At 37.7% G+C, this 26,319-nt stretch overlaps 1 protein-coding gene across 7 annotated transcripts in view; it reads left to right on the plus strand.

The window, feature by feature from the left end:
• The window catches only part of ELF2 (E74 like ETS transcription factor 2), a 61,193-nt gene that overhangs the window by 20,363 nt on the left and 14,511 nt on the right, over positions 1-26,319 (plus strand). The window contains exons 1-4 of one of the 7 annotated variants that reach the window (XM_004385487.2): positions 8,570-8,756; positions 18,101-18,214; positions 19,949-20,086; positions 23,233-23,319. In XM_004385487.2, coding sequence (XP_004385544.1) covers positions 8,699-8,756; positions 18,101-18,214; positions 19,949-20,086; positions 23,233-23,319 — 397 coding nt within the window. In that variant the 5' untranslated portion in view covers positions 8,570-8,698. Of the gene's footprint in view, positions 1-8,559; positions 8,757-8,859; positions 9,123-18,100; positions 18,215-19,912; positions 20,087-23,232; positions 23,320-26,319 lie in introns of those variants that run through there. The other 6 variants (XM_023739752.1, XM_023739753.1, XM_023739754.1 and 3 more) reach the window with 6 other exon arrangements.

Here is a 26,319-nt window from a genome sequence, read left to right on the forward strand (position 1 = left end):
AAATAAGTTAATTTGAATATTTCCCCCTTTCAAAATATTCCATTTGGAATTAATCAAAATGGTATTTGACTTACATACTTGTAATATATTTTAGTTAAAAACACCATTGTAATTTTTTCATACACATGCTAAACAATAATAATTAGTCCTTGTAAAGTTTCACAGGAATTTAACGAAAAATTTGCCAGCGTATTCAAGATACTATACATTCTGTAATGATAATACAGGACCCAAGCCCTTAAAATCAGTTGTCATAAATGTTATTTAAAATGGAGATCATTAACTATTTTAACTCAACTTTATACATGAGTGCTTTATAAATGCTATTTGAAAACAGTTGTTTGTCTAACATCCATTAAAAAAGACCAGCTGCAATAATTAGGTGACATGTGCTAAGAATTGGAAGCGGTGTTTTGTCTAGTATAAATCATAAAGTGAAGAATCAGCAAGCTCAAGGAGACTCTGGCCCAGAAAGAACTTAAGTCGAATGCGAAAAAACGTGAATCTAAGCCAAGTCATCAGTCTTCAAAAATGGTGCATACTGGACCTGTACTGATAATCGGATTTTCATGGTCCATGTCCTGAAATGTTGTTATGCATACGACAAGGTAACTTACGATAAAATAACTTTTGGGAGTCGTGGACCTATTTGAGAATCTAAAAGTAGCCATGACACTTTTCAGAAAAATGCACATTTTTCTAACAAAATTTTGTCTTTGCGAAACTATTAAAAATCCATGCCTTATGAAGGCTTTATACATGTAAATACTTTAATTTTCTTAGTAGCCCAAAATGTAGCATATACCCACTATTAATCTAATTTCATGTATAAGCAATTTTGTATAACATCATACTGTCTTGAAGAATTTCACCCCGACGTAGGTTCTTTGTGGATTGAGAGGGTTTTTTTTCTCTTGTTACTTAATTCACTAATAATGAATAGTGATAGCAATTGTTTCTAGAACACGAACTTATACAGAGTAGGTTCTGGATAATGATTTGTTGAATAAATAGATGAATATATAACCATAGGTTCAAACATCTTCATTTTAATAATATTTTATAAAACCTATTAAGTAAAACAAATTAATGTTAAAAACTTCACATATAGAATTAAACATCAATAGAAAACATGAAATAATTCCTCTTCTCTTTTCAAATCTATGGACTGCACTCCTTTCTCTATTGTCTATTATCCAATGTTAATGAACCAAGCTTTACTTAAACCAAAAAAAAAAAACCTATTGCTGTCAAGTCAATTCCAACTTGTAATAACCCTATAGGACAGAGTAGAACTGTCCATAGGGTTTCCAAGGCTGTAATCTTTATGGAAGCAAATTGCCACATATTTCTCCCTCAAAGTGGCTGGTAGGTTTGAACTGCTGACCTTTCGGTTAGCAGCTGAGTGCTTAACCTCTGCACCACCAGGGCTCCTAAGCTTTACTTAATGATCCTAAATCACCTGATTCCAGCGTGTTGTCCCTCACGGACATATTTTTCTTTTAGATTAGTTTTCTTGATCCATTTTTTTCCCCTAAACATGCCCAACACATCACACCCAAACTTTTAAGTTTCATTTTGTTAGTTCTCTTGTATCAGAAAAGCTTAGACTGTTTGGCCTCCTCCTACTGCCCTCTCATCATTCACTGCTCGAAATATTTTTTCCCATTTTTTTCTTAATTTCTCAGAAAGATACTTGCTTTAGCATTTAACATTAAAAAGCAAAACATGAACCATTCTGCTGTTTATGATATATAAATAATAATAATAAAATAGATATAACTTTTCATCCATTTTATTGGTTATACATTTGGCAGTCTGAATCCAGTAGTCACTCTTTGGAAATCCTATGGGGCAGTTCTACTCTGTCACATAGGGTTGCTATAAGTCGGGATCGACTCAACAGCAACGGGTTCAGACTTTTTAAGTTTTATAAAAGGGAGACTGTTTTGTAGAATTTTTAACTTGGAAGCCATAAAATATTGTGTGACTTTGGTCAGATTATTTAACTTCTTGGGGCCTCAGTATTATGATGTGCAGAATGAGAGGATTGGACTGAATCGGTGATTCTCAAATAATTCTCCCATTGGTAGTCAAATAACTGTTGTTACCAAAATTGGAAATTGGTATCCTCCTCCCAGATAAGAGGAAGATAACATTTATGGGTACAATGTCCCTTCCTTTTTCCCTACCTGTCATTTTTTTTTAAACTATAAAGCCTGTTGCCTTTTGTTTGTACTAGAATCTAGCATAAGATAGTATCTGATAGAACACACAGTCATATATTTTGTTTTTAAAGTATATATTCATGGTAGTTAAGGGAAAGAAATCATGCTGTTCAGGTTCTTTATTTTTTTTTAAAAAACCCCTGGATGATGTGATCTCTAGCTTTCTTTGCAACCATAACATTTTATGATTCTGTGTACCAGATAAAGAAAAAATACAAATTAAATTATCAGGTTAATCTAAAACTAAAAACATTTAAAATCTATATAGTATTTACATAGCTTTCAAGAACTTTTTCATGGTTACTACAGGACCATAAAATTATTCAAATAGCACAACTGGACATTTTGTGGCATATGGATTAAATTCTATAAAAAAACCAAAGAGATATCTGTTTTGGATTATATTAGACTTTAATTATAATGACTATATTATTAAGACTTGTTTACAAAATGCAGAGATTGGAAGATGAAAGAGTTGATGCCCAGACCATAAAGACTTAATCAATGAAAAGAACTACTCAGGATTCTGTAGCTGAAAGTTAGAGGGCATTTATCAACTTTTACCCTTTCCTTTGTTTCTCCAAGCTGTGAAATGTTGGGACAAGCTGAGAGTGTAAATTGCCCCTTCCCCCTGCACAAGTGATTAAGTGCTCAACTACTAACTGAAAGGTTGGCGGTTCGAACCCACCCAAGAGGTACCTCTGAGGAAAGGCCTGGTGATCTACTTTTGAAAGGTCACGGCCTTGAAAACCCTGTAGAGCAGTTCTACTCTGTACACATGGGGTCGCCATGAGTCAGAATCAACTCGATGGCAACTGGTTTCGGTTTTTTTAATTGGTTCCCCCTGTACTAATTATCTGTTCCTGGATAGATTTAGCAGTACTTTAGAACAACAAGCATTATGTCACAGTTATTGTGGTTAAGGATCTAGGGAGTGGCTTAGCTGGATTGTTCTGGCTCAGGGTCTTTCACAAGGTTGTAATCTGTTAGCCAGGGCTGCTGTCATCTGAAGGATTGGTTAGGGCGGCAGGAGGGAGGTCTGTCTCCAAGATAGCTCAGGCACATGGCTATTGGCAGGATGTCAGAGTTCCTTGCCCCATGAACCTCTCCACAGAGCTGTTGGGTGTACTCGTAATATGGCAGCTGACTTCCTCCAGGAGTGAATGACTGTGACACAAGAGGAATAGAGTAAGCAGGATACCACTGTGCCTGTTACTACAGGGTTTCTGAAGTCCCACACTATCACTTCAGCTTTATTAAGCTTTATGAAGTCCATCCCACACTCAAAGGGGAGGGAATTAGGCTCTACCTGTTGAAGCAAAGAATACAAAAATTTATGGCAAGAAAATCCACAGGTACTAAATGATCATAACAGGTAAACAAGGATTGTTACTTTGGTACTTGGGAGTATTCAAGGGAATCTTGGTGGCGTAGTGGTTAAGAGTGATGGCTGCTAACCAAAAGGTCACAGTTTGAATCTACCAGGCACTTTTTGGAAACCCTATGGGGCAGTTCTACTCTGTTCTGTAGGGAGGGTTGCTATGAGTTGGAACTGACTTGATGGCAATGGGTTTGGAGTCAGAGTGCTTGAGTTCAAATCCTACCCTGCCCCTCATTAACTATCTGACCTCAGGCAAGGAATTTTAGATTCCTCATCTATAAAATGAGCATGATAGTAATATCTGTTCATAGGACTATAAGGAGGAATAAGTGAAAAATACAAGGCAAAGTGTTGAGCATAGTGACTTTTACTTGGTAAGCATTCAGCAAGAGTTAGCATTTTTTTCCCCCCCTGGTGGGACACAGCAATAACTTTGTTACAGAGGGACATCTTTATTTAATGTTATTAGCAGAATACGGATTTGCTCTAAAGTGTCTACCATACTAGCCTAAATATTCCTATTCTGTTTTTAAAAATTCTGCCTATAAATACCTGCTCAATGTTGAAGCCTTGAAAATGCAGATAAGTACATACATATAAACCCAAACCTATTGCTGTCCAGTTGATTCTGACTCATAGTGACCCTATAGGACAGAGTAGAACCGCCCCGTTGGGTTTCCACGGCTGTAATCTTTATGGAAGCAGATTACCACATCTTTGTCCCACAGAGTGGCTGGTAGGTTCAAACCGCAAACGTTTCAGTTAGTAGCCAAGCACTTAACCACTGTGCCACATATACATATATATACACATACACATATATATACCATCAAAATGCCAAGCGTGGATTGATAAAGTGGCTGCAACAATGGGCTCAAGTATAGCAAACACTGTGAGGATGGCGCAGGACTGGGCACTGTTGTGTTGTACATAGGGTCTCTATGGGTTGGAACTGACTCGAGGATGGCACCTAACAACAACATATATCGTCAGTTGCCTTTGAGTCGACTTCGACTCCTGGCGGCCCTATATGTTTTAGAGTACGACTGTGCTCCGTAGGGTTTTCAATGGCTGATTCTTCGGAAGTATATCGCCAGGCCTTTCTCCCAAGGTGCCTCTGGGTGGACTCCAACCTCCAACCTTTCGGTTAGCAGGCAAGCATTTGCACCGCCCAGGGATGAATGGATACACACACACACATTCATATGTACATTTGAGTCACATGAAGTAGGGAAAATATATATTTAAATATATATTTAGATCTTGCCACATTTATATTGAATTTTCTCAAGTTAGAAAGTCATCAAACGTATTATTTTAAATAGAAGAATTCATTGAATGTTTTATTTTCTCAGGGCTAGGTCTCAGAAATGAAATTCCTGGCTCTGAAATGTGAGCCTTTTTTAGACTTGTGATATATAATGCCAGATTACTTTCCTGAAAGTTTATACCAATTTATATTTCCAGCAGCATCCTACCTGTTTTTGATACTCCCAGTATAGTATTATTGGTCTCTAAAAAGCTTTTGAAAGCCTAGTTACAGTTGTGGTTGTTAGGTGCCATTGAGTTGGTTCCGACTTAGAGTGACCCTCTGTACAACAGAACGAAACACTGCCCTGTCCTGCACCATCCTCACAGTCGTTAATGCTTGAGCCCATTGTTGCAGCCACCGTGTCAATCCATTTCATTGAGGGTCTTCCTCTTTTTCACTGACCCTCTACTTTACCAAGCATGATGTCCTCCTTCAGGGACTGGTCCCTCCTGAAAACATGTGCAAAGTATGTGAGATGAAGTCTCGCCATCCTCACGTCTAAGGAGCATTCTAGCTGTACTTCTTCCTAGCCAGGTTTGTTCCTTCTTCTGGCAGTCCATGGTATATTCAGTATTCTTCGCCAACACCATAATTCTAAGGTGTCAGTTCTTGTTCGGTCTTCCTTATTCACTGTCCAGCTTTTACATGCCTGTGAGGCAATTGAAAATACCATACCTTGGGTCAGGTGCACCCTAGTCCTGAAAGTGACATCTTTGCTTTTTAACACTTTAAAGAGGTCTTTTGCAGCAGATTTGCCCAATGCAGTATGTCATTTGAGTTCCTGACTGCTACTTCCATGGATGTTGATTGTGGATCCAAGTAAAATGAAATCCTTGACAACTCCATCTTTTCTCCATTTATCAGGATGTTACTTATTGGTCCAGTTGTGAGGCGTTTTGTTTTCTTTATGTTGAGGTGTAATCCATACTGAAGGTTGTAGTCTATGATCTTCATCGGTTAACTGCTTCAAGTCCTCTTCACTTTCAGCAAGTAGGGTTGTGTCATCTGCATATTGCAGGTTGTTAATGAGTCTTCCTCCAATCCTCATGCTGTGTTCTTCAGTTCCCCACCAGTTTGTCATATGTGGTAGCTTGTGTGTTGCTCTGGATGCTGGAAGCTGTGCCACCAGTATTTCAAATACCAGCAGGTCACCCATGGTGGACAGGTTTCAGTGGAGCCTCCAGACTAAGACAGACTAGGAAGAAGGACCTGGTGATCTACTTCTGAAAAAGTTGAAACCTTATGAATAGTTACAGTAGCAAGGCAGAATTGCATTAAAGCCCAGGGAATTGTGTTTTTACAAGAACTTTAAATATATAGAAATGTTTCCAGTCATCTGCATTAATTTCTGCTATAAAAACCAAAAAAAAAAAACAAACCTACTGCTATGGTGTCAGTCCCGACTTATAGAGACCCTATGGGGTTTCCAAGGCTATAAATCTTTATGGAAGCAGACTGCCACATCTTTCTGGATCGGCTGGTGGGTTTGAACTGCCGACCTTTTGGTGAACAGCCAACCGCTTTAACCACTGCGCCACCAGGGTACCTCATTTCTGCTATAATATATAAAATATATATATTGTATAAATATATGCATGTGTTAGTATAAAATATATATATTGTATAAAATACATATTATATATACAATATATAATAACTTAAGTATTATGCAGGAGTAGATACAGCTTCTATTAGAGCTTAAAATATAGGGCTATCGTGGATATTTATGTATAGAGAGTAAAGTAAAATACACATAAATACACAAACTATTCACTATTTAAGATATATCTCAAGAAGCAAATAAATAGTAAGGTGAAAGTTCTTTCCAACATTGAGGAGAACATTCTTCTTGAGCCCAGTTGATCTGTCACCTCCAGAAAAAAATAAACCTTTAGCTTACATTACTCTTTTCTAAACAGAATACATGAAAAACTAATGATTGATAGGATTGGAAATTGAGATTTGTTATCTGGCCTAAAGCCAGAAATCACCCCTTAGTGTTCCTTACTATCGCCCACATGGATACTGTCTCAGTTTAAGATGATGCTTATTAATGGATGATCCTAATTTTAAATTGATTAGAAATAAAGAATAAGAGCTAACAGTTACATAGTTTCTTTTTCCTATACACGCCAAGTTTACCCACTTCAGGAAATATTGCTCTTACTTGGTTTAAGGGAAATTGTACTTTGGGAAAGGCACGTAGGTTCTTTTTTGGGGGAAAAGGGGGTTGGTGGTAGGGCTAGGGAACTAGAAAATAAATATTAGAAGAATTAAGAAGGGTAATGGGCTTTGTAAATCCATTCCGACTATGTACTGACTTTGTGCAAATTTTTATAAAAGGATATTATATTAATATTACCACTGGGGAACATTTTCTTTCTCTAGATTATCAGCAAGATTCAGTTAATTCAGATCATAAAAATTATGTCACTTTGTTATTTTAATTTGTAATTGCCAAATCTCTTTCTTGTGTTCATTTAGCAAATACTTATCCAGCACTTTTTCTGTAGGAGGCACTGTTTCACGTAAATTTTGTGTAGAAACTTTAGGGCAACATTTTGTTTCACACTTTCTTTTTTTGTAAATATATTATGGAATTCTGAATCCAGGATAGAGTTTTCTTGTTTTAATGAAGCCTCATCGTCATCATTCTGTTGATTTCCTGTATTTCGATAAATTTCTAGTCACTAAATGGCAATTTGTCTTCCTCTTCTATTGTATTTTAATATGTACTTTATTTGTAGTAAGATTAGTTTCTATCAAAAAGGTTTTTCTTGAAGCAGATGACAATATAAAATGAATACGTTCCCTTGTTTTCAAATGAACCGAATAGAAATGAAAGTGTACATGGATTTCACGACTAGCTAATTAGGGAAGTCTAATCTAATGGGCTCGAATACAGCAATGATTGTGAGGATGGCACAGGACCGGGCAGTGTTTTCGCTCTGTAGGGTCGCTATGAGTCGGAACCGACTCCAGGGCACCTAACAACAATCTAAGTTTTCCAGAGTTTGGCGTATTCAGTGCTCTCTTGTTTACTAAATACCTTTTTAGTGCGCTCTTTGACACTTTTGTAAAGGGAAAAGGAAGAAGTCGGTCTCAAAGTAGTTGGAAGCGCCTTAGTTTCCAAGTAAAGCTTTTAAATTTTTTATAGGTATGACTTTTTGTTGTTCTGTTTTAAAATGCTGCTCTTTAAAATAAACGTTACACGTAGCATAAGCTTTGAAAAGGCCAAAACAAGTTAAATAGCCACCTTTATTTACAGCTGCGGGGTTAGCTATTAGAGCTCTTCCTGGAAGAAAATTTGATCAGTGGCTTTTTTCCAGAGGGAGGACAATCGCAGACCTTTCTCCCGCAGAGCGTGAAATGCGTCTTCCTGCGGAGGGGCAGTGTCCAGGCCGCGGCTCCCGGAGCGATTTCCCAGCCTCAGGTGTCTTTCTCGCCGCGGGCTGTGTGCGGTCTCCTGAGCGGGCGTTCGGGACTTCCTGTCTGGGCGCGGGGCGGAAGGATCGCGTTGCCAGTCTGGGACGCCGCCGCCGCCCCCGCCCCTGCCGTTAGGTGGTGGGGTTTCTCAGCCCCGCGGCGGGAGGCGGGTCGGCCTCGGCTTCCTGTCGGAGGACGCGCAAGGATCCGGGCGTCTGAGTGTGTGCGAGTGCGTGAGTGTGTCTCGGCAGCACGGCGTGTGTCCCCGGCCGCGGGTTCCGCCTCCTCCCCTGCCGCCGCTGCTCACGGTGTAAGTCAATGTGAAGCAGCAGCTCCAGCCCCGGGATAAACATGGCGACGTCTCTGCATGAGGGACCCACGAACCAGCTGGATCTGCTCATCCGGGCCGGTAAGGATCGGGGAACTTTTCTCCTGTGCATCGGTGCAGCAGGAGAGGGGCTGCACAGAACGCGGGGTGACTCCTTTTTAGCAGTCAGTGCAAGGGGGTGCAGTGTCTACCTCAGTCACTGGGGCGGCCGGGGGAAAGGGGGGTAGTGAATGAAGTAATGGAGGCGACGAATCAGGAAGTGATCACCTTGGAGAGTAACCTGCCTCGAATCCGGCGCTGTCGCTTCTGGGTGGGTTTGGCTAGCATCGTCGGCAGCTGCTGAGCAGAGCGCTGGCAGTGGGTGCTGGAGAACAGAGCCAGAGATAAGTTGGGGACTCGGGGGCGGACGAGTTGTGAGCTTCACCCCAGTTGCTGAGGAACCAGGAAGTGAGTGAGCCTGTTGTCTTTCGGCTGTGCCTGCCACGCTGTCTGGCCGGAGAGGCCGCTACTGCCCGCGATCGGGGGCGGCGGGCTTCTGCTGTGAACGCTCGCCACCCCGCCCCGTTCTCCTTTTGGACTTCGTCCACAAATCCATGACTTCCGCATGGACAAGGCAGCCCCGGACGAGGTCAGATAGACCAGTACTGACCAAAAAAAAAAAAAAAAACTGCGCTGATCCTCGTCGCATCCCCACCTTATGCAGCCTCAGGAGTAACGGTTCTGGAAAGGGTCACTTTAATAATGTTAAGTATCCGGGGATGGTGTTTGGCTTAGGGGCCCGCCTTTCCCCATTTAATGGGTGGCTATGAAGAAACTAGGTTTATGCCCCTTCCCTCCTGGGTTTTTTCCCCCCCCACTCCCTGGGGGGTGGGAATGGGAAGGACATGGAATGTGTTTTGCACCCCTGACCTGGAGCATTGGGGCGTCAGAGAAGAACGTTTGTTTTTGTAAACAGTGCGTGAATGTAAAGGAGTGGGGCGGGCGGGAAGGAGTCTTGGCCTTAGGGAAGTCTCAGCACGGAATTGCCCCCCTTCTCCCTCCCCCCAAACCTCCCACCATAGCGGAAGCGCAGCAGAGAGGACAGAACAGACGGGATTGACAGGTCTCTGGTTCCAATCTGCTCTCTGAGATGTTCCAAATAAGAACCTTGATTTCTGGGGGCGGGACTAAGGCCCTGCGCTGGGCCAATGAGGATTGGGCGGGAGTGAAGCTGACAATGTACGCATGGAATTGGAGGGAAGAGGAGTGTAAACACGGAAGTGGCCGCAGGGGTGGGGGATGTGCAGCGCCACTGCTGCAGCGGAAGGGCACGGACTTATGTTACATAGAAAAATAGCAGCTTGCGAAGTGAGGGCCCTGAATTGATGTAGCAGTGCTTAAATGCTATTTACGTTAATAATAAATATACATGTTCCTTCCCCCGGGTTCCATTTCATATCGCCATTGACAAGAAATGTTCAGCGAACGCTAATGCTGTAAAAGATTTTACCCTGTTTTCTACCTACTGTTTTTAGGCAGGGGCTTGTAATTTGGTAGTTCGATTGGTGAAACCCCATGATTCACTTCGATTGGGGGAAATCACAGAAACAAGATATGTGTATCTTTAATTTTAACAGAAATTTAAATTCAGTTTGGAATGATATAACCGTATGTGTTGTATAACATACCAAGTGTTTAAGCTTTTGTTTTACAAAATGTAATAACTGCACGCTGCAAAGGTCCCAAAGGAAAAACCCCTGAGTAGTGATTAAAACCGATTTGTTTGACAGTTATTTTCTGCTTGGAGCAAGAACTTAAGTTATAGTGATTAAGAGGCAGAGCGCAAGGAGACTTTGATTTCTTTGTGTATGTTCAGTCCCTTACTATCATAATATCAATTGAGGAATAGAACTTTTGAGTTTATACTATTGGTAATAATGATACTTAGAAATATTTGGGGCAGTGGTATTTCCGTGAGTATTAAGCATTTACATTTCAAGAGATACTGTTTCAGTTGTTGTGAACATGCTTAGAGAACTTAGAATAGCCCTTGCAGTCACAGTTTTGAAAAATACTGTAAAAGGTAAGAAGGCTTAATTTTGCTAACAGAAGGTATTTCACAAACTTTTGGAATTACCAATGAAACTGAATGTAAGTTGTAGATACTTTGCTTGGAGTGGGTAGAGACGGTTCTCAGTTTGAAAGTACAAAAGTTTTATCTCCTTTGAAAAGGGTTTACAAAAAGATTAAATGCAGTTTGGTAGCCCTATTCCATTTCTTTAGTATATGCAAACCCTACAAGTAAAATTTCCTTTTATGATCATAATCTTTTGTAAAGAATGTATTTTACGTGTAATTGTTTCAAAACTATTTCCTCAATCATGTTCATGTAATCTGAAACTCCTTTACAAGCCCTATTTTAGAAGGGAAATTGAGACAGGTTTGCTAATTTACCCAAGGTTAATTTAATGAGTCAAAAGTTAGGGAGAAGAAGTGGCCCAGAAAATTAAGAATCATGTTTATAATTTTTGTTACTGCTAATTTCCAGCGATGTTGGGAGGGTAATGTTTGGTGTAAAATTTTTATTTGTAAAATGGACAGAATGATACCTTTTTATCCCGCTGGGGGGCGGGGAAGGTAAGCAAGTGATAGACATAATTCTTCCTCACAAAGATTTTACAGTCTTAATTGAGGAGACGGATCAAAATCTATATAATACATAAAAGTTAATATAGCTACAGTGATTGCTGCAATGTGTTGATTAGTATTGGATGATTAACATTAAGGAAAATTTCTAGAGGAGATAAGCTTTAAGTTTGAATATTGTTAGTATAAGTGTTTCCAAGCAAGTACAAAGGACTTAATATTATAACTACTGTTGTTACATAAGGTACCCTACTCCCTTTTAGAGGCTTAGATACCATGTATGTGCAGTCCTTTAGCTAACAAATCAACAGTTACGCTGCCATAGGAGTTAGAGTAAAGAATAAAGTAAATCGTGCCTATTTATTGCTGTATGGTTATTTATTAAAATCACTGTCATTTTAACCTGCGGAATATTTTTGTGGTAAAGACTTGAGATACTTCATAAAACTTGCATTGGCAACATGATGTATGAGAAAGAGCCTTGACTCTGAAGTCAGGAGATGAGGATCTACATCTGGCTGTCAGTTAAGTAGTTGTATGTTAGTGACTTTTCCTTTGGTGCTTCATTTTCTATGAGGACAGGGTTGACTAGATGATCTCTATAACTTTCAGTGTTCCAAAATTGTAAGTGGCTCAGAAATATTTAATGGAAGGTGAAGGCTTCTCTTTATTCTTGGATTTTTCACATCATTCGATTTGACTGTATAACTAAGATTGTTGGAGCCCTGGTGGTGCCTCAGTGGGTAAGAGCTTGACTGCTAACCAAAAGGTCAGCAGTTCGAATCCACCAGCCACTCCTTGGAATCCCTATGGGGCAGTTCTCTTCTGTCCTATAGGGTCGTTATGAGTCAGAATTGACTCAACCGCATTTTTTGCTTTTATAAGGTTGCTATATGGCTGGGAGGTTAATTTCTTTTAGCCAGTCTTTGAAAAATAAATATGTGCCATATTAGAATTTGAGGTCATGTTTGTATGTTGAATAAGTCTATGATACAGTTTATTTAATAATTTAGGCTAATTTATAGTATATGTAGTCTAGTATACAGAGCCCTAGTGGCACAGTGGTTAAAGCACTCAGCTGCTAACTGAAAGATTGGCAGTTAGAACTCACCAGCTCCTCCGCAGGAGAAAGATACGGCAGTCTGCTTCCTTAAAGATTACAGTTCTTCTCTATCCCATTGGATCGCTATGAGTCTGAATCGACTTGATGGCAGTGGGTTTAGGCTTTTGTTTTTGTTTTTTTTTGGGGGGGGGTAGCTTATTCTAGCAAAAATGAATGTCTAGCATTGTTAATTTCCTAATGTTTATGTGAAAATGTGTACATATGGGCTGGATTTTCTGGGAGATTTTCAATTTAAAATATTCTGCCGCCTTATTTTCAAGTATACTTACATTGACTTTTTTTCTTTTTCTTTTTTTAATTTGAGAAATAGCATCACCAGAAGTTTTGCTCTATCTTAATTGCCGCTATTAAATGGAAGGGGGAGATTTAGCCCAAATGTGCTCACTGACAAAACAAATGTGTCTAGTCTGTCAAAGTTCTTCATAAAATTTGAACCTGAAAATCACATTTTCTCATTTACTATAAATTGGAATAGCTAGTGTCAATTTTGTAAAGATCATCAACTTGAAAAAAATCAAATTTAGCAGTATGTGAAAAGATGAAGCATGTGCTGAAATAAAACTGGAGGAATGGCATTAATTTGCCTTTAAAAAATTACTTTAAATTGTGTTTAAGAAATTACCCTTCAGAATTAATGGCAGCGTTAGTGTTAAAATTCATGTAAAAACTGAGTTAAGTAATGTCAACGTGAGAAGAGTCAATGAAGATAATTCAACATAAAACAGTTTATTTTAGAAACGTTGATTGGTGGGGAAAGGAGTCAGGAGAGTGTTCTTGATAATTGTTTAAACTCCTTGAGTATCTATAGCTTACATCTTCAAAGGGATGCAAAGAAATACGAAAAGCTTTTTAAAAAATCCTTTTTGTGTAGGTAAATGGACAAAGTATTATTTTACTATGGAAATGGAGTCATAAATTTTCATCTACACATTGATGTTTATGTTTAAAAGCTAAAATTTATAGATAACATGAGGGTAGAATTTGGTTCTTATTAATTACATTTCATAATAAATTACAGCTGTGGTTCTCAAAATGTGGTCTGGGGACTCAGGGTATGCAGTCAAAGGAGTCCCTGGGTAGTGCAAATGGTTGATGCACTCAGCTGCTAACTGAAAGGTTGGAGGTTTGAGTCCACCCAGAGGTGACTTAGAAGAAAGGCCTGGTGATCTGCTTCCAAAAAATAAGCCATTGAAAACCCTATGGGCACAGCTCTACTGTGACACACATGGGGTGTTACCACGAGTTGGAATCGACTTTGACGGTTACTTATTTCATGAAGTCAGATCTATTTTTGTAATAATACTAAGACATTACTGGTGTTTTCACTCTCGTAAGTTTACAGAGGAGTTTTCTAGAGGCTACATGACATGTTATACTACAGCAGATTGAATGAAAAAGCGAATGAGAATCCACTGTCTTCTGTTAGATCAAACATTAGAGATTTGCAAACATTGTAAAACAAAGCTACTCCTTTATTTTTCTTTTAGAAAAGTAATTTTTCGTAAAAGAACTGTTTATAAGTGGTGGGTTTATTGATTTTAAAATGAATTAATTAATATTTGAAAGTTTTCTCAGTTTTAATTTCAAATACGATAAATGCCCATAAGCAGGATCTATATTTAAAAAAAAACGCTTTGTATTCCTCAGCAATTTGAGTGTAAAAGGGTCCTTTGACCAAAGAAGAAGTCTGAGAATAGCTGAATTACAGCTTTGTTCGGGTCTGCGCTGTTCAGTATGGTAGCCACTAGCCACATGTGGCTATTGAGTACTTGAAATGTGGCTGAGCAACTGAATTTTAAATTTTAATTAAATGAAAAAACGAAAGCAATGGAAAAATTTTTAATACTGCTTACATGTTGTAAAGACAATATTTTGGAAATGCTAGATTAAAAGATATTTCACTATTTTGCTCTTCTTTATGTGGCTACTAAAAAATACATAATTACATGTAACTCTGTTGTTACTGGACAGCTCTCGTTTAGATAATCTCAGTTCCCTTTTTTTTTTTCCATACCTTATAAAATAAACTGTTTAGATGCCGTGTCCCAGACCTTTACCTTTTGCCGCTCGTTGTGACTTTCATTTGTGTTCTTCTCTCACCTATCACTGTTATAGCCTTGGGACATTAGAGGATAGGTGTGGTAAATCAGGTGCAGGAGTTAAGTGATGGCCTTGTAATAGTAGTTTATGGTCTTTCTTGTAGGGGAATACTGCTACCACCTAATTAAGTGTTTTCCTTTTTTTCCCACTGCTTGCGAACTAAATTTTATTTTTGACCTGAGAACATTGTTATGAACTAAAGGCATTGCCAGCATTCTCTTCTGCAAAGCTGAGAGGTATGCTTCTTGTCAGACTTAATTACCAAGTTTGGTATTTTGTAACAGCTGTGGAGTGAGGCTGGAATAGTCTACCATACAAATACTGTTTGATTAGAAAGACAGAAATGAAACAAGAAGACTTTTATCCATAGTAAATAAAAGCATAAGCAAATTTTGTTTTTGGCACTATGATTAAAATTATAATCGTTCTTGAATTTTATTTGAGGCATTTCTTTCTTGAAGGAGGATTGACCAGCAACACCAGCTAGTGGTGACTGGAAAATGACATCTGTCAGATTACTTTTAGTTTCATTGTTTGTTTTTTAAATGAGTTGCTTATTTTTTTTCTACAGGACTAGAAAGATGCCAGTAAGTCACGCATTAAGCAAGAGATAAGGAAACTTGTTTCTTTACCCTTGCTTGTAGCTCGCATAATACTGCTAAATTCATATGTATCCTCAAAAATTGTACAAAATTTTAAATTTTACTTGAACTATTGATCTGAGCAAAATAGTATTGAAAAGTTTTCAAAAATTACACAAACTGGAATAGGAGAAGTATTTTTTAAATTTCTGTTATTAAAAATTGCTTGTTGATTTATGTAAAGTAGAAAGAGTGCTCACTTATGTGTGAAGTATTTGTGGACACTACATTATTTTAAACTGATCTGAGAAGGGGCTTTCATATTTTTGTTTGAATGTGTTTAGCATTATTTGTGTTAATGTATAAAGATAAAAAGTAAAATGAGTAAGCATCAGGAAAAAAAAGAAGAAATCAGTGTTTTCTTAACAGGTTGTTTTACAGAGTGCTTTTAAATTATTTTACACATTTATTTAGTTTTGAAATTTTTTACTTCCAGCTAGATTTTTGATACTCTCTGAACTATTAGCATACACTTCAGGAGGCTAGAGATTTATTCACACTTGTATACCTGGTTCATAGCACAGGGCTGACACATGGTAAATGCTCACATCATATGTTGACTTTACCTAGAGTATTATTAGATCTTTTAGTTGGTAATTCAGAGAATTTGCGCATAGTTTACACTCGTAGCGTTTTGCGTTTAAAATATGTATATGTAAATTTTCTTACTAAGTTTATATGAATTTGTTTTAATCTGTAAAGTATTTCTGGGATAGTACGTTGAATTTTGAAGGGTGGGGAAGGTTGGGGTTGGAGATATAAACAAGAAAAACAAGAAAATACATTTTTTAAGAAATGATTACCACAGGCATAAGAAACTGTAAAACCATGGTTTTGGAAATGTACCTTAAGAAGTCAAGGCAGCATAATATGTGACTGTGAGGCAAATTTCATTTTGTTTGTAACTCACAACATTTGAAAATCTCATAAAATGCTGTTGCTATATACTCGAAGTTCTGGTTTTAATACGGTAGAGTTTCTAGGTTGTGTCTTAATACAGTTACGTAAGGAATTAATTTACCCAGGGTGGTTTATTAATAGCACCTAAGACAACAGCTAAATTGTAACTCAGGCTGACTTTTAAAGAGAATGAGTTTCCTAGGATAAATTTTAAAAACCTGATAAGTTGCTTTCAAAGTTTCTTTAGTGTATGTGAGTATTGTAGGGAGGCATTTGAAAAAAAATACTTGGAAGTGGTAATATATTTTATACTTACTAAGTTTCTTAAAGTTGAGCTAGAAGGACTGATTGAATCCTTTGCTTCAGTGAAGCTGCAGATAAGAGTAAGCAGGGTCACCTAAAGATAGATTTACTTAGAGGTTTGGCTGCCTCTCTGGAACTGTTTAGCTTTGAGCAGATTTCCATAAATGGAAAGAGCAGCTGGAGAGACCCAGTACCTTGGTGAGAGTGTGGATGATGTGCAACAGGTGGTAAAACAGTCACTGTATTTTTATAAATGCTCTCCCAATGACTGGTGTTTTTAAGACTGAGGCTTGAGCATTTTGAGACTAAGTGGAGTTTTTTTTTCTTTTTTTAATTAAAAGTTTCCTGGAAACAATTTAAAAGGATTCTTATCTTTAGTGTGTAGAACTTGTGAGTTTGTAATACGGTTTTATGAAATTTGTGTATTTCCTTTTAGCTTCTTTGGGGCATATCTTGAGACAAATCAATCAAATTGGAAATGATTACATATTTCCGTAGTAGACTATTCAGTATTTTAAGTCAGGACGTGAGATTAATGTATCATTAGGATAATAAGTTCTTAAGTTTGTGCTTGAGTTACCAATTTTCCTGGTAATTCAGTGGGTTGTCCTTAAATTCAATACATAAAAGGAATACTTGTGGGCTTAGTATTTGGAAATCTTACGTTAGGAGCTATAGCAGACACAAAGATGAGTTAAAATAGCCCCCTGGACCTTAAGGAGTTTATAATTTCATAGAAGTGTTAAAATAAGAAATTGCCACCATTTATTGAGTTCTCATCTAATCTATGCTAGGCACCGCATAAAGCATTTTGTGGGAATCACTGCACTTTTAATTCTCACGGGTAATACGTAGTCCTGTTTTGTAAAGCAGAAAATAGAGGCTTAAGCTCGATTAAGTTAAGCTGGAACTTGTGTTTTGGACCTGAAAACCCAAGCTACTATGGTATGAAGTGTCACTGTTTCATAAGTAACTTAATCAGCAGAGCATAAAATAAGTGCTAGAAGAGCTACAAAGGGTGGTAGAATTAGAAAAGTTCATAAAAGAAAAAAGCATGGAAACTCTTTTTCGAAAGTGCCTTAGGAAAAGCCTAGCAAAGTCTAGTGAGGTCCAGAAGAAAGAAGAAAGTAAAGTTATTGTAAAGAAAGTTCCCAAGTGTTCAGATGCTAAAGCTAATAATGTATGTTGTTATCCATCTCCAGGCAGCCCTGACGAGAGAGTTTTCACTCACCTAGGAAAGTCTCTAAGAGTTGAACAGATTCATTAAGTTAGAAATACGATGTATTTCTGTTCTGACTGATTCTGCTAGGTACTTACCCTGGCTTCAGTGTCAGTGCGTCAGAATGTATAACTCATTTCATAGGATTGTTCATCTACAGCCACCCCACCCCCCACATTAGTTTTGGCCTAAAATTGATGCACGGTTAAAATTTCAAGGGTTTTTCATTGTTTTCCTCGGGTTAAAATTTAGGAACGTCTCAGTAATTTCTTATCAGTCTGATTGGTTACTGTGTAATCAACATTGATTTTACAAAGTGTAGATATTGGCTTACTTTGATTTTTAAATTATTTCTGTAAATTATATAGACTTATCAGTGGCTTATTTAGAGTTATTCACATGGGTGTGAATTTATATTTATTTTTCAGTAAAGCGCTTTGCTTTAGTAACATGTTTAGTAACAAATGTGAATGTACTTATTTTTTTAATTGAGTAGAACCTGTTTTTCCCCCAGTGGAAGCATCAGTTCACAGCAGTAATGCACACTGTACAGATAAGACAATTGAAGCTGCTGAAGCCCTGCTTCATATGGAATCTCCTACCTGCTTGAGGGATTCAAGAAGTCCTGGTATGTGAACTGTTCATTTTTATGTTAAACATGTAACATCACTTCATGTATCAAGAACAAATTTTTTTTTTTTTTAATGCAAGGGAATTGTTGGAGTTCTCGAAAGTCTATGATACATGAATACTTGAAAGCAACAACTGATCTTTACTTGTCCAATTTCCCATTAAGTACTTTAAATACTTAATTTTCATAATAAATGATACAGAAAATGTCATTATAGCCAAATGTGTGTTGCTACTTACAGTATCATGTCTGTAGCCTTTTGTAATCAAGCCCTAGGAGTAGGGCGCTTTAGGGTAGTTGCCTCCCCTGACCGCTTTCAGGTGTTTATTCAGTGATAAATCGGTAGTAACTCGGGGAACCATCCGTGAAGGAGAGAGGAGGTAGCTTCCGCCATTTCTTCACACTCCCTTCAGCCTGTGAGTTTTTCTTTTTTTTCTTGATCCCTTTTTTCTTTGAAACTGCCCTTGATAGTCATTTTGACCCAATTTTAACTTGTACTAATTTTAAATGTTACTTTGACTTGTTACAGTAAGATTGGCACTCTACTCATAGGGATTTACAACAAATGCGAAGAGCAACCATATTTTTTACTTGGAATAGGAATTTCATGTATGAGAAGAAAATTAGAGCATTATTCGTCAGGATATTAATCCACAATAGTATGTATTAACTGCCTCTCTTAATGTAAAGAGTGCCATATCCTGATTATGCATATGGGAAGGAAGTTGGAGCAACATTATTCTGTGTGGTGGAATGTTGTTAGCTGCCATCCATCGAGTTGGCTCCTGACTCGTGGTATCCCCATGCACAACAGAACGAAATGCTGCCCGGGACCATCCCCGTGATCAGTTGCAGATTAGACCACTGTGATCCATAGAGTTTTCATTGTCTGATTTTTGGAAGTAGATCACCAGGCTTTTCTCCATAGCCCATCTTAGTTTAGAAGCTCTGCTGAAACCTGTTTAGCCTCATAGTAACACGCAAGCCTCCAGTGAGAGAGAAGTGGTGGCTGCGAATGAGGTGCATTGCCCAGGAATTGAACCCAGATACCTCTCATGGGAGGCAAGAATTCTAAAACTGAATTACCACTGCCCACATGCAGTAGAGTGCCAAATAGCAATCTGTATGTATTTTAGTGACCCAAAACAGGCCTTTGTTCTGTTAAATAAAATTTTAAATATTGAAAGATGATATTGTATAATGTCCAGGTTTTCCTTTATATTCTAAAATGAATTGTAAATGCTTACTTTTTCACTGAATACCCGTTTATAAGTCTTTTTAATTTTGTACCATGTGCATGCGTTACCTAGTTAAAGAATAATGGTGGGCATGTGGGAAGAAAGTAATTGTTAAAGAACTCATTATTATTTTATTTTCAAATAATTACCCGGTTGTCAAAATAATCCAAAGTTTTATTCAGTGAGCTTGGAAGCATCTAAAAAGTGTGAAGAAAGGTGGGGCATGGGGGTCGCTACACGTGATCCCAGCCTTACGCAGAGGATTGATATTTCCTTCAGGTTGATTTTGTTTGCATTTATTTTTACATAATTTAGATCATATTCCGCAAATTAACTTTTTTAGTATTAAGTGCTTATCCTGCTTTGCGTAATTCTTAATAAACCTCACCACTTGAACTGTCCACATAAGAAACATTAATGGGGGTGGGAATTTTAATTTTTCAACTTTTTTTTATAGTGGAAGTGTTTGTCCCTCCTTGTGTATCAACTCCAGAATTTATCCATGCTGCTATGAGGCCAGATGTCATTACAGAAACTGTAGTGGAGGTGTCAACTGAAGAGTCTGAACCAATGGATACCTCTCCTATTCCTACATCACCAGATAGCCATGAACCAATGAAAAAGAAAAAAGGTAGAGTCTTACAAATTTCTGAGAAAGCAAGTGAAATTTTTTTCTGATCTTTGTCCCCATCAAGGGATACAGAAATAATCTATAATATAGGTTTAAGGTTGATGTTACCTTAACTAGATATTCTCAAATAATTGACAGATTTTAGTTTTGTTTCAACATGTTCATACTGTTTCAAGAATTAGTATTTGAGCCCTTAAAGTACTTGCGTGAAAATGATATTTTAACAGGTATTGGACTTACAGAAGGGAGATCAGAGATGCCCTGCACATTTGTCTTACCCTTACTACTTTCTGATCCTGTTGAAAAAAACTTTTTATTTTCTCTGTTTTTCATAGTCTTACCTTCGCCCTTTTGTGGACATTAAAAAAAACAAAACCAGTATTAACTTGCTTCCAATACCTTCTGCTTTAAAACACCAAGATTGCCAGGAGACTTCTAACTGGAATAAACTTTTTCCTGTTCAGGAGAGAGAGTTAAGTTAAAGCATTTTGCGGTTCACCAGTAGGAAAAGTAAGGGGCAGTTCCACTTACTACTTGATTGACTCCTGCTGAAACTTCTGCCCCCCTGACCCCAGTGGGCAAGGAACAGACTCCAAACCAAAAAAAATAACCAAACTCACTGCCGTCGAGTCAATCCCAACTCACAGTGACCTTATAAGACGGAGTAGAACTGCTCTGTTGGGTTTCCAAGGAGTGCGTGGTGGATTCGAACCGCCGACCTTTTGGTTAGCAGCCGTATCTTCAACCACTATGCCACCAGGGCTTCCGCACAGGCTCTAGCACCTCTCTGAGGTTACCAGGAGATGGGCAGTGAGTGAGTCCTTGTCCTTTTCAAATCAAAAGTAAAACTTGAAAGAAATGGAATCCTCAGTAAGTGGGTACGCATCTGATTTCACTTTCTTTCTGTTCGCTTTCTTCACGTTTTAGAGTAAAAAAAAAAATCAGGCAAAAATAAGAGGAAATGTGAGAGAAATAATATTTTCTTTCATTCATTAGATAGAAGTGTTTTGAATTGCTGCAGTGTGTGCAGTTCTGTGCTTATTGCAGTGGGGGGATACAGTGAAGATTAAGACAGAGTCTCTTCCCTCATACAGTATATGTAGATTGTATCTTGAGAGAGGTAAGAATGAGAGAATTTAGAAGGAAGAATCATTTCCTGCTGTAAATATTTAAAGACAAGGCATACATACAAATAGCCCTGTTCACCCACTGCCCACTCACCCACTGCCCACTGTAGCCCTCGGCTGGTTGTATCTGATGGGAGCTGTTACAAATACGTAAGAGATTTTTACATTTAAAATAAGAAATTGGTTTTTTTGTTTTACCTGTAAATAGTACGCTTCGCTATTGAAAGAAAAAAATAATGAATTAAAAGAAAAAAAAGAAGATGGAAAAAACATGAAAAGCAGGGGTCATTTAGGGAACCAGAACCCCAGATAAGTAGATTGATCAGCCTATGTGGTATGATATAAACCAGGAAAATAGTATGCCAATTTAATACTAATTTTGTCTGTTTTTGAAAATTCTTAATTAGTGATCATTTTAAAATTACATATAACACCATTATTTACATTAAAAAGGTTTTTGTGGTTAAATACATTTGGAACATACAAAGTAAAGTAAGTTATTTTTAAATAGCAGGGCCTTTTTATTTGCAGTGCTTTTGATACACTAATATACATTGTGAATCCCCAAGAGAGGATAGCATGCACTGTTCTTAAACTTATTTGCCTGTAGAACCTTTTTTTCCTACTGAGGAATAACCTGTTAATGTTTCAAGTATCATGATTTGGGAAATACCCTTTTGGGCTAATATTTCCATTAAGGAAGCTGGACTTCTGTGCTGAATTTAGATTGAGAAATGAAGCTCTGTTGTCTAACAAGGAGACCAGTGAACTTTGTGTTTTAATTTTTGCCAAACCAGGCTTCTTATTGATTAGGATTACCAGAATGAAATCCTAGAAAATAATAGCTATGCATTTTAAAATGTAAATTAAGACACTTTAACTTAGCTCTTTAGTTAATCTTGATAACCCTTGCTAATGAGTAGAGTGATAATAGCTATCCTAGATACAGAACAATAATAGTAATAATATATTTAAACTGCAAATATAACGTACTTGAATATTCCCATCCTCTTTCTTGAGGGTTCCCCTCACCTGTCAGCATTCATCCATTAGTGCTGAGGATCAAATACAACTCATTTCAGATTTAAGCCTTCTTTAGCGTGGGAGGGAAGTGTAGCCCTTGCTTTTCTGTTCGTAGTCTGGTGGCGCCTTCTGGAAGAACTTAGGAGAAGCAAATGGAAAGGGCGCAGACATATATTAAACATACGAAGGAATTATTTGGAAGGGTTTTTTTTAACCCTTATTATGTACCTGCATGTTGAGATGGGGAAATCTGTTTATGTATATTTAAATTCTGATAAATTGATTGGCTCAGAGAAGTAGAACATGTTAAAAATAATATTTTTTACTTTTCCTCATTTGAGTTCAGAGTGCCTTGCAAATTATCAGATCTTTTGCAATAGGTAGGTAAAGCTGTTTCTAATAATCCTATAGAACAGAAAACAAAAACTTCATACTAGGATTTGTTTCCATTGCTACATTGAGGCTCTGACCATGTAAATAATAGATTAGTAGTATCTGACTAACTTCTGTAATCTGAAATTGCAAAAGTTTTCAATGCTGCTTTTAGAAGGAATTTTCACATACACTGAATATGTTAATCCACAAATTAGTGCCCAATTTCATGAATACAGTAAGGTCCCCAGTTGCTGACTTACTGACATCTTCACCTTGCCCTTCAATGTTAGGTAAATTTGCCCTCACTTTGAAACGATTGAACCAGCCCTTATGATTGAACCCCTGCTTGCAACAAATTCTTCATCACAATCACCTTCACTTGCTGCATGTGCAGCTTTTAACTCATTGAAAAGGCCTCGAGCCTTTCTTGCACTAAAGTAAGGCTGAATAAGAACTGTATGCACCTGTTCCAACTTAGCTACAGATTGGACTTAAGGCGGCGCAGGAACTGATCTCGCGTAACCCAAGGACCGCCTGTAACGTGTTACCAGAGTTTGCTAATCATGCTTCTACTATTTTTCCTGTTATCAATGTATGGTTTCAATATCTTATTTTTTTCAGTTGGCCGTAAACCAAAGACCCAGCAGTCGCCAATTTCCAATGGGTCTCCCGAGTTAGGTATAAAGAAGAAACCCAGAGAAGGAAAAGGTAATTTGGGGAGGGCTGTTTTGGAGGTGAGATTTCTTTCTCAGTCAGGTGACATTTTGGCATTTTTAAGAAAATTATTTCTAGTACATGTGCATATGGTAGTACTCTCTCTGGTAGCAGTGCTTAACCAGGGCGTGTATCTGCATCACCTGGGGCAGCTTTTTCAAACTGTCTATGCTGAGTCCCTACCCCACAGAGATTCTGTAGTCATAGAAGGGGGGACAGGCATTTGTCTTTGGAAGAGGTCTCGAGGGCAATCTGATGCACACACCCTTCTTAAGAACCAGTTTTAGGGGTTGTGTGTGTAGCACTCATCCCCACAGTCACTTAGAATTAAAGGAGGTTTACAACTGAGACTTGTTTCTGATACTTTATTTTTTAATTGATAGAAGCAGTGCAAGAATTCAAGGCAAACTGAGTTTAATTACCCAGTTAACAAGTTTCAGACAAAAGTCAGAGCAAAACTTGACCGTATTTCTGCTTTAGGGTGTGTATATTCTAATTAAAAACAAAAACCACAAGCCTCCCCCTCCCACCTTCTATGCTCTCTTATTAGTTGAGTGAGCTGATACCAAGTAACATTTCAGTAGTGATTTTAGGTGTGTTCTGTCTGATAATCTGGTAACAAAAAATCTGTCACTGCTCTATCTTGAGACCAATATTCAACAGTTGGATAAATTTTGGATTAATAGGTACATATTTGTTCTATTATTAATTAAAGCAAAAATTAAGTGCTAATAAAAGACAAAGTCTTTAGTAAGCCTACCAAGAAATTTAGTATTGAGTTAGACAGAAAATTCTGTTACATTGAATTCTTATTTATTTGGGAACTGATGATTCAGTTTGGGGCAGATTTAGGATACTTTTCTTATCTCCTTGTCTGTCTTTTGGTCATTTCATATTTCTTATATCTTAAATTTTATCTTTCAATTTATATTGAAAACTTTAGAAGTTACATAGTAGTAGTAAATATTAGAAAGTGAAACCATAAATACTCTTTTGGTTTTTGGTATTGTTTAAGAATTTCCATCACCAGTGGTATCTCTTGTACTTATGCCTAACACTGGACCTTATACCTAACACTGGAGAAAAACTTTGTGATGACCTGTTTTTACCAGTCAGAATCACCTTTCATTGCCATTAAACTTAATGTTATTAAACTTGAGACAGCATGTTGTAATATAAAGAGTAAACAATATAGTCAAACCTGGATTCCCAGAATTAGCTTGTTTCCTTTCCTCTTTAAAATCACAATACTGTCTGTCATAGGCTTAATAAACTACCGTGCCTGATAAAGAAGCCTTCCCTTTCTGAATCCTATTTTCCTTAGAAATAGACTGTTAATTTTAATTTGGGAATGGAAACTAGTATTTAAATATTAGTTTTTTTAAATACTAAATGAATACTCCATATTTATCTTTAAATATGCAGTATTTAAAGATAACGTGAGGAATGTTGATGAGTCTAATTAATATGAGGAATGTCGATGAATCTAATCCCTACTATGTACAAGGCATTGTTTATGGTATACAAAAATTTCTTCTAGATGAGGTTCTCTGCCCACCCTTACTGTGTTCACTCGTTATCGTTGTTATTGGTTGCCATGGAGTCAGTTCTACCTCATGGCGACCCCATGTGTGCAGAGTAGAACTGCTCCATAGGGTTCTTAAGGCTGTGACCTGTCAAAAACCGATCTCCAAGCCTGTCTTCCGAGGGTCCTCTGGGTGGGTTCAAACTGACAACTAGTTAGTCAGATGCTTAACTGTTTATGCTACCAAGGGACTCCGAATAATCTCCTGGTTGGGAACAAAAATAAAAATGCCCCTCAGCTGAACATCTTGAGGGAGTTGAAGGTTATGTAGGAGTTTGTAGATAGTGCTGGTGGTCTTCTAATAGTGTTTCCGAGATACAAATGTAACATTGTGAAGTTGAAGATACTGATAAGTCTTTTTAGGTCAAGAGATGCACATTGGGCTTAACTATGGGTTATTCATGAGTTTGTTGATTTTTAAAGGAAATCCAGAATGAAAATGAAGTGACAGAGGAGGAGCATAAATGTTCAGATTAGAGGCTTGGTTTGGAAGCTTCCCACCTGGAGGTTCTTCTCACATAGCCTGTAACTTGAATCTGAATTTGAGAATAGAAGAGAGAGATAGCAGGAGTATAGAGATGACCTGGTGACTCATTGCTGGCGCATATATTCTTGTCTTCTCAGGATTCTTTTCTATTCTTTCATCAATTTAAGAGCCTCTGCTCCTGGAGGCTGCAAAGGAAATAAAAAATCCCAGCAGTCTGAAAGCCTGATTTTCTCATGTACACTGCCCATTACTCTTCTCCACTTCAAAGAGAAAAAAGAAAGTGATATTTTCTTCCTTTTGGGATTCAGTTCCTTATTTTATCTGCCCAGATTCCTTCCGTCCCTTCTATGCAAATCTTAACCATTTTCCAAGACTTTGTAATTTCGTTTTCTTTTTTTTTTTAATTGTACTTCAGGTAAAGATTTACAGAACAAATAGTTTCTCATTAAACAGTAGTACACATATTGTTTTCTGACATTGGTTAACAACCCCACGATATGTCAACCCTCTCCCTTCTCGACCTTTTTTTTTTCTTTTTGGTGAAAACATACATAGCGAAAGATACACCATTTCAAAAATTTCTAAATGCACATTTCAGTGACATTCACTAAGCTCTTCCAATTGTGCTGCTATTCTCACTTTAGATGAAGGTTTACAGATCAAAATAGTTTCTCATTAAACAGTTACTACACATGTTGTCCTATGACAATGTTTTAACAACCTTACAACACATAAACACTATCCTTACTCAACCTTGGATTCCCTATCAGCAGCTTTCCTGTCCCCTTCTGCCTTCTAGCCCTTGTCCCTGGACTGCTATGCCTCATTAGTCCCATTTGGTTTTATGGGGCTGTCTACTCCCCAGCTGAACGGTGAACCTCAGAAGTGACTTCACCACTGAGCTAAAAGGGTGTCTGGGGGC

This window comes from Trichechus manatus, unplaced genomic scaffold (assembly GCF_000243295.1).
Source record: "Trichechus manatus latirostris isolate Lorelei unplaced genomic scaffold, TriManLat1.0 scaffold00139, whole genome shotgun sequence".
Taxonomy (NCBI): Eukaryota; Metazoa; Chordata; class Mammalia; order Sirenia; family Trichechidae; genus Trichechus; species Trichechus manatus.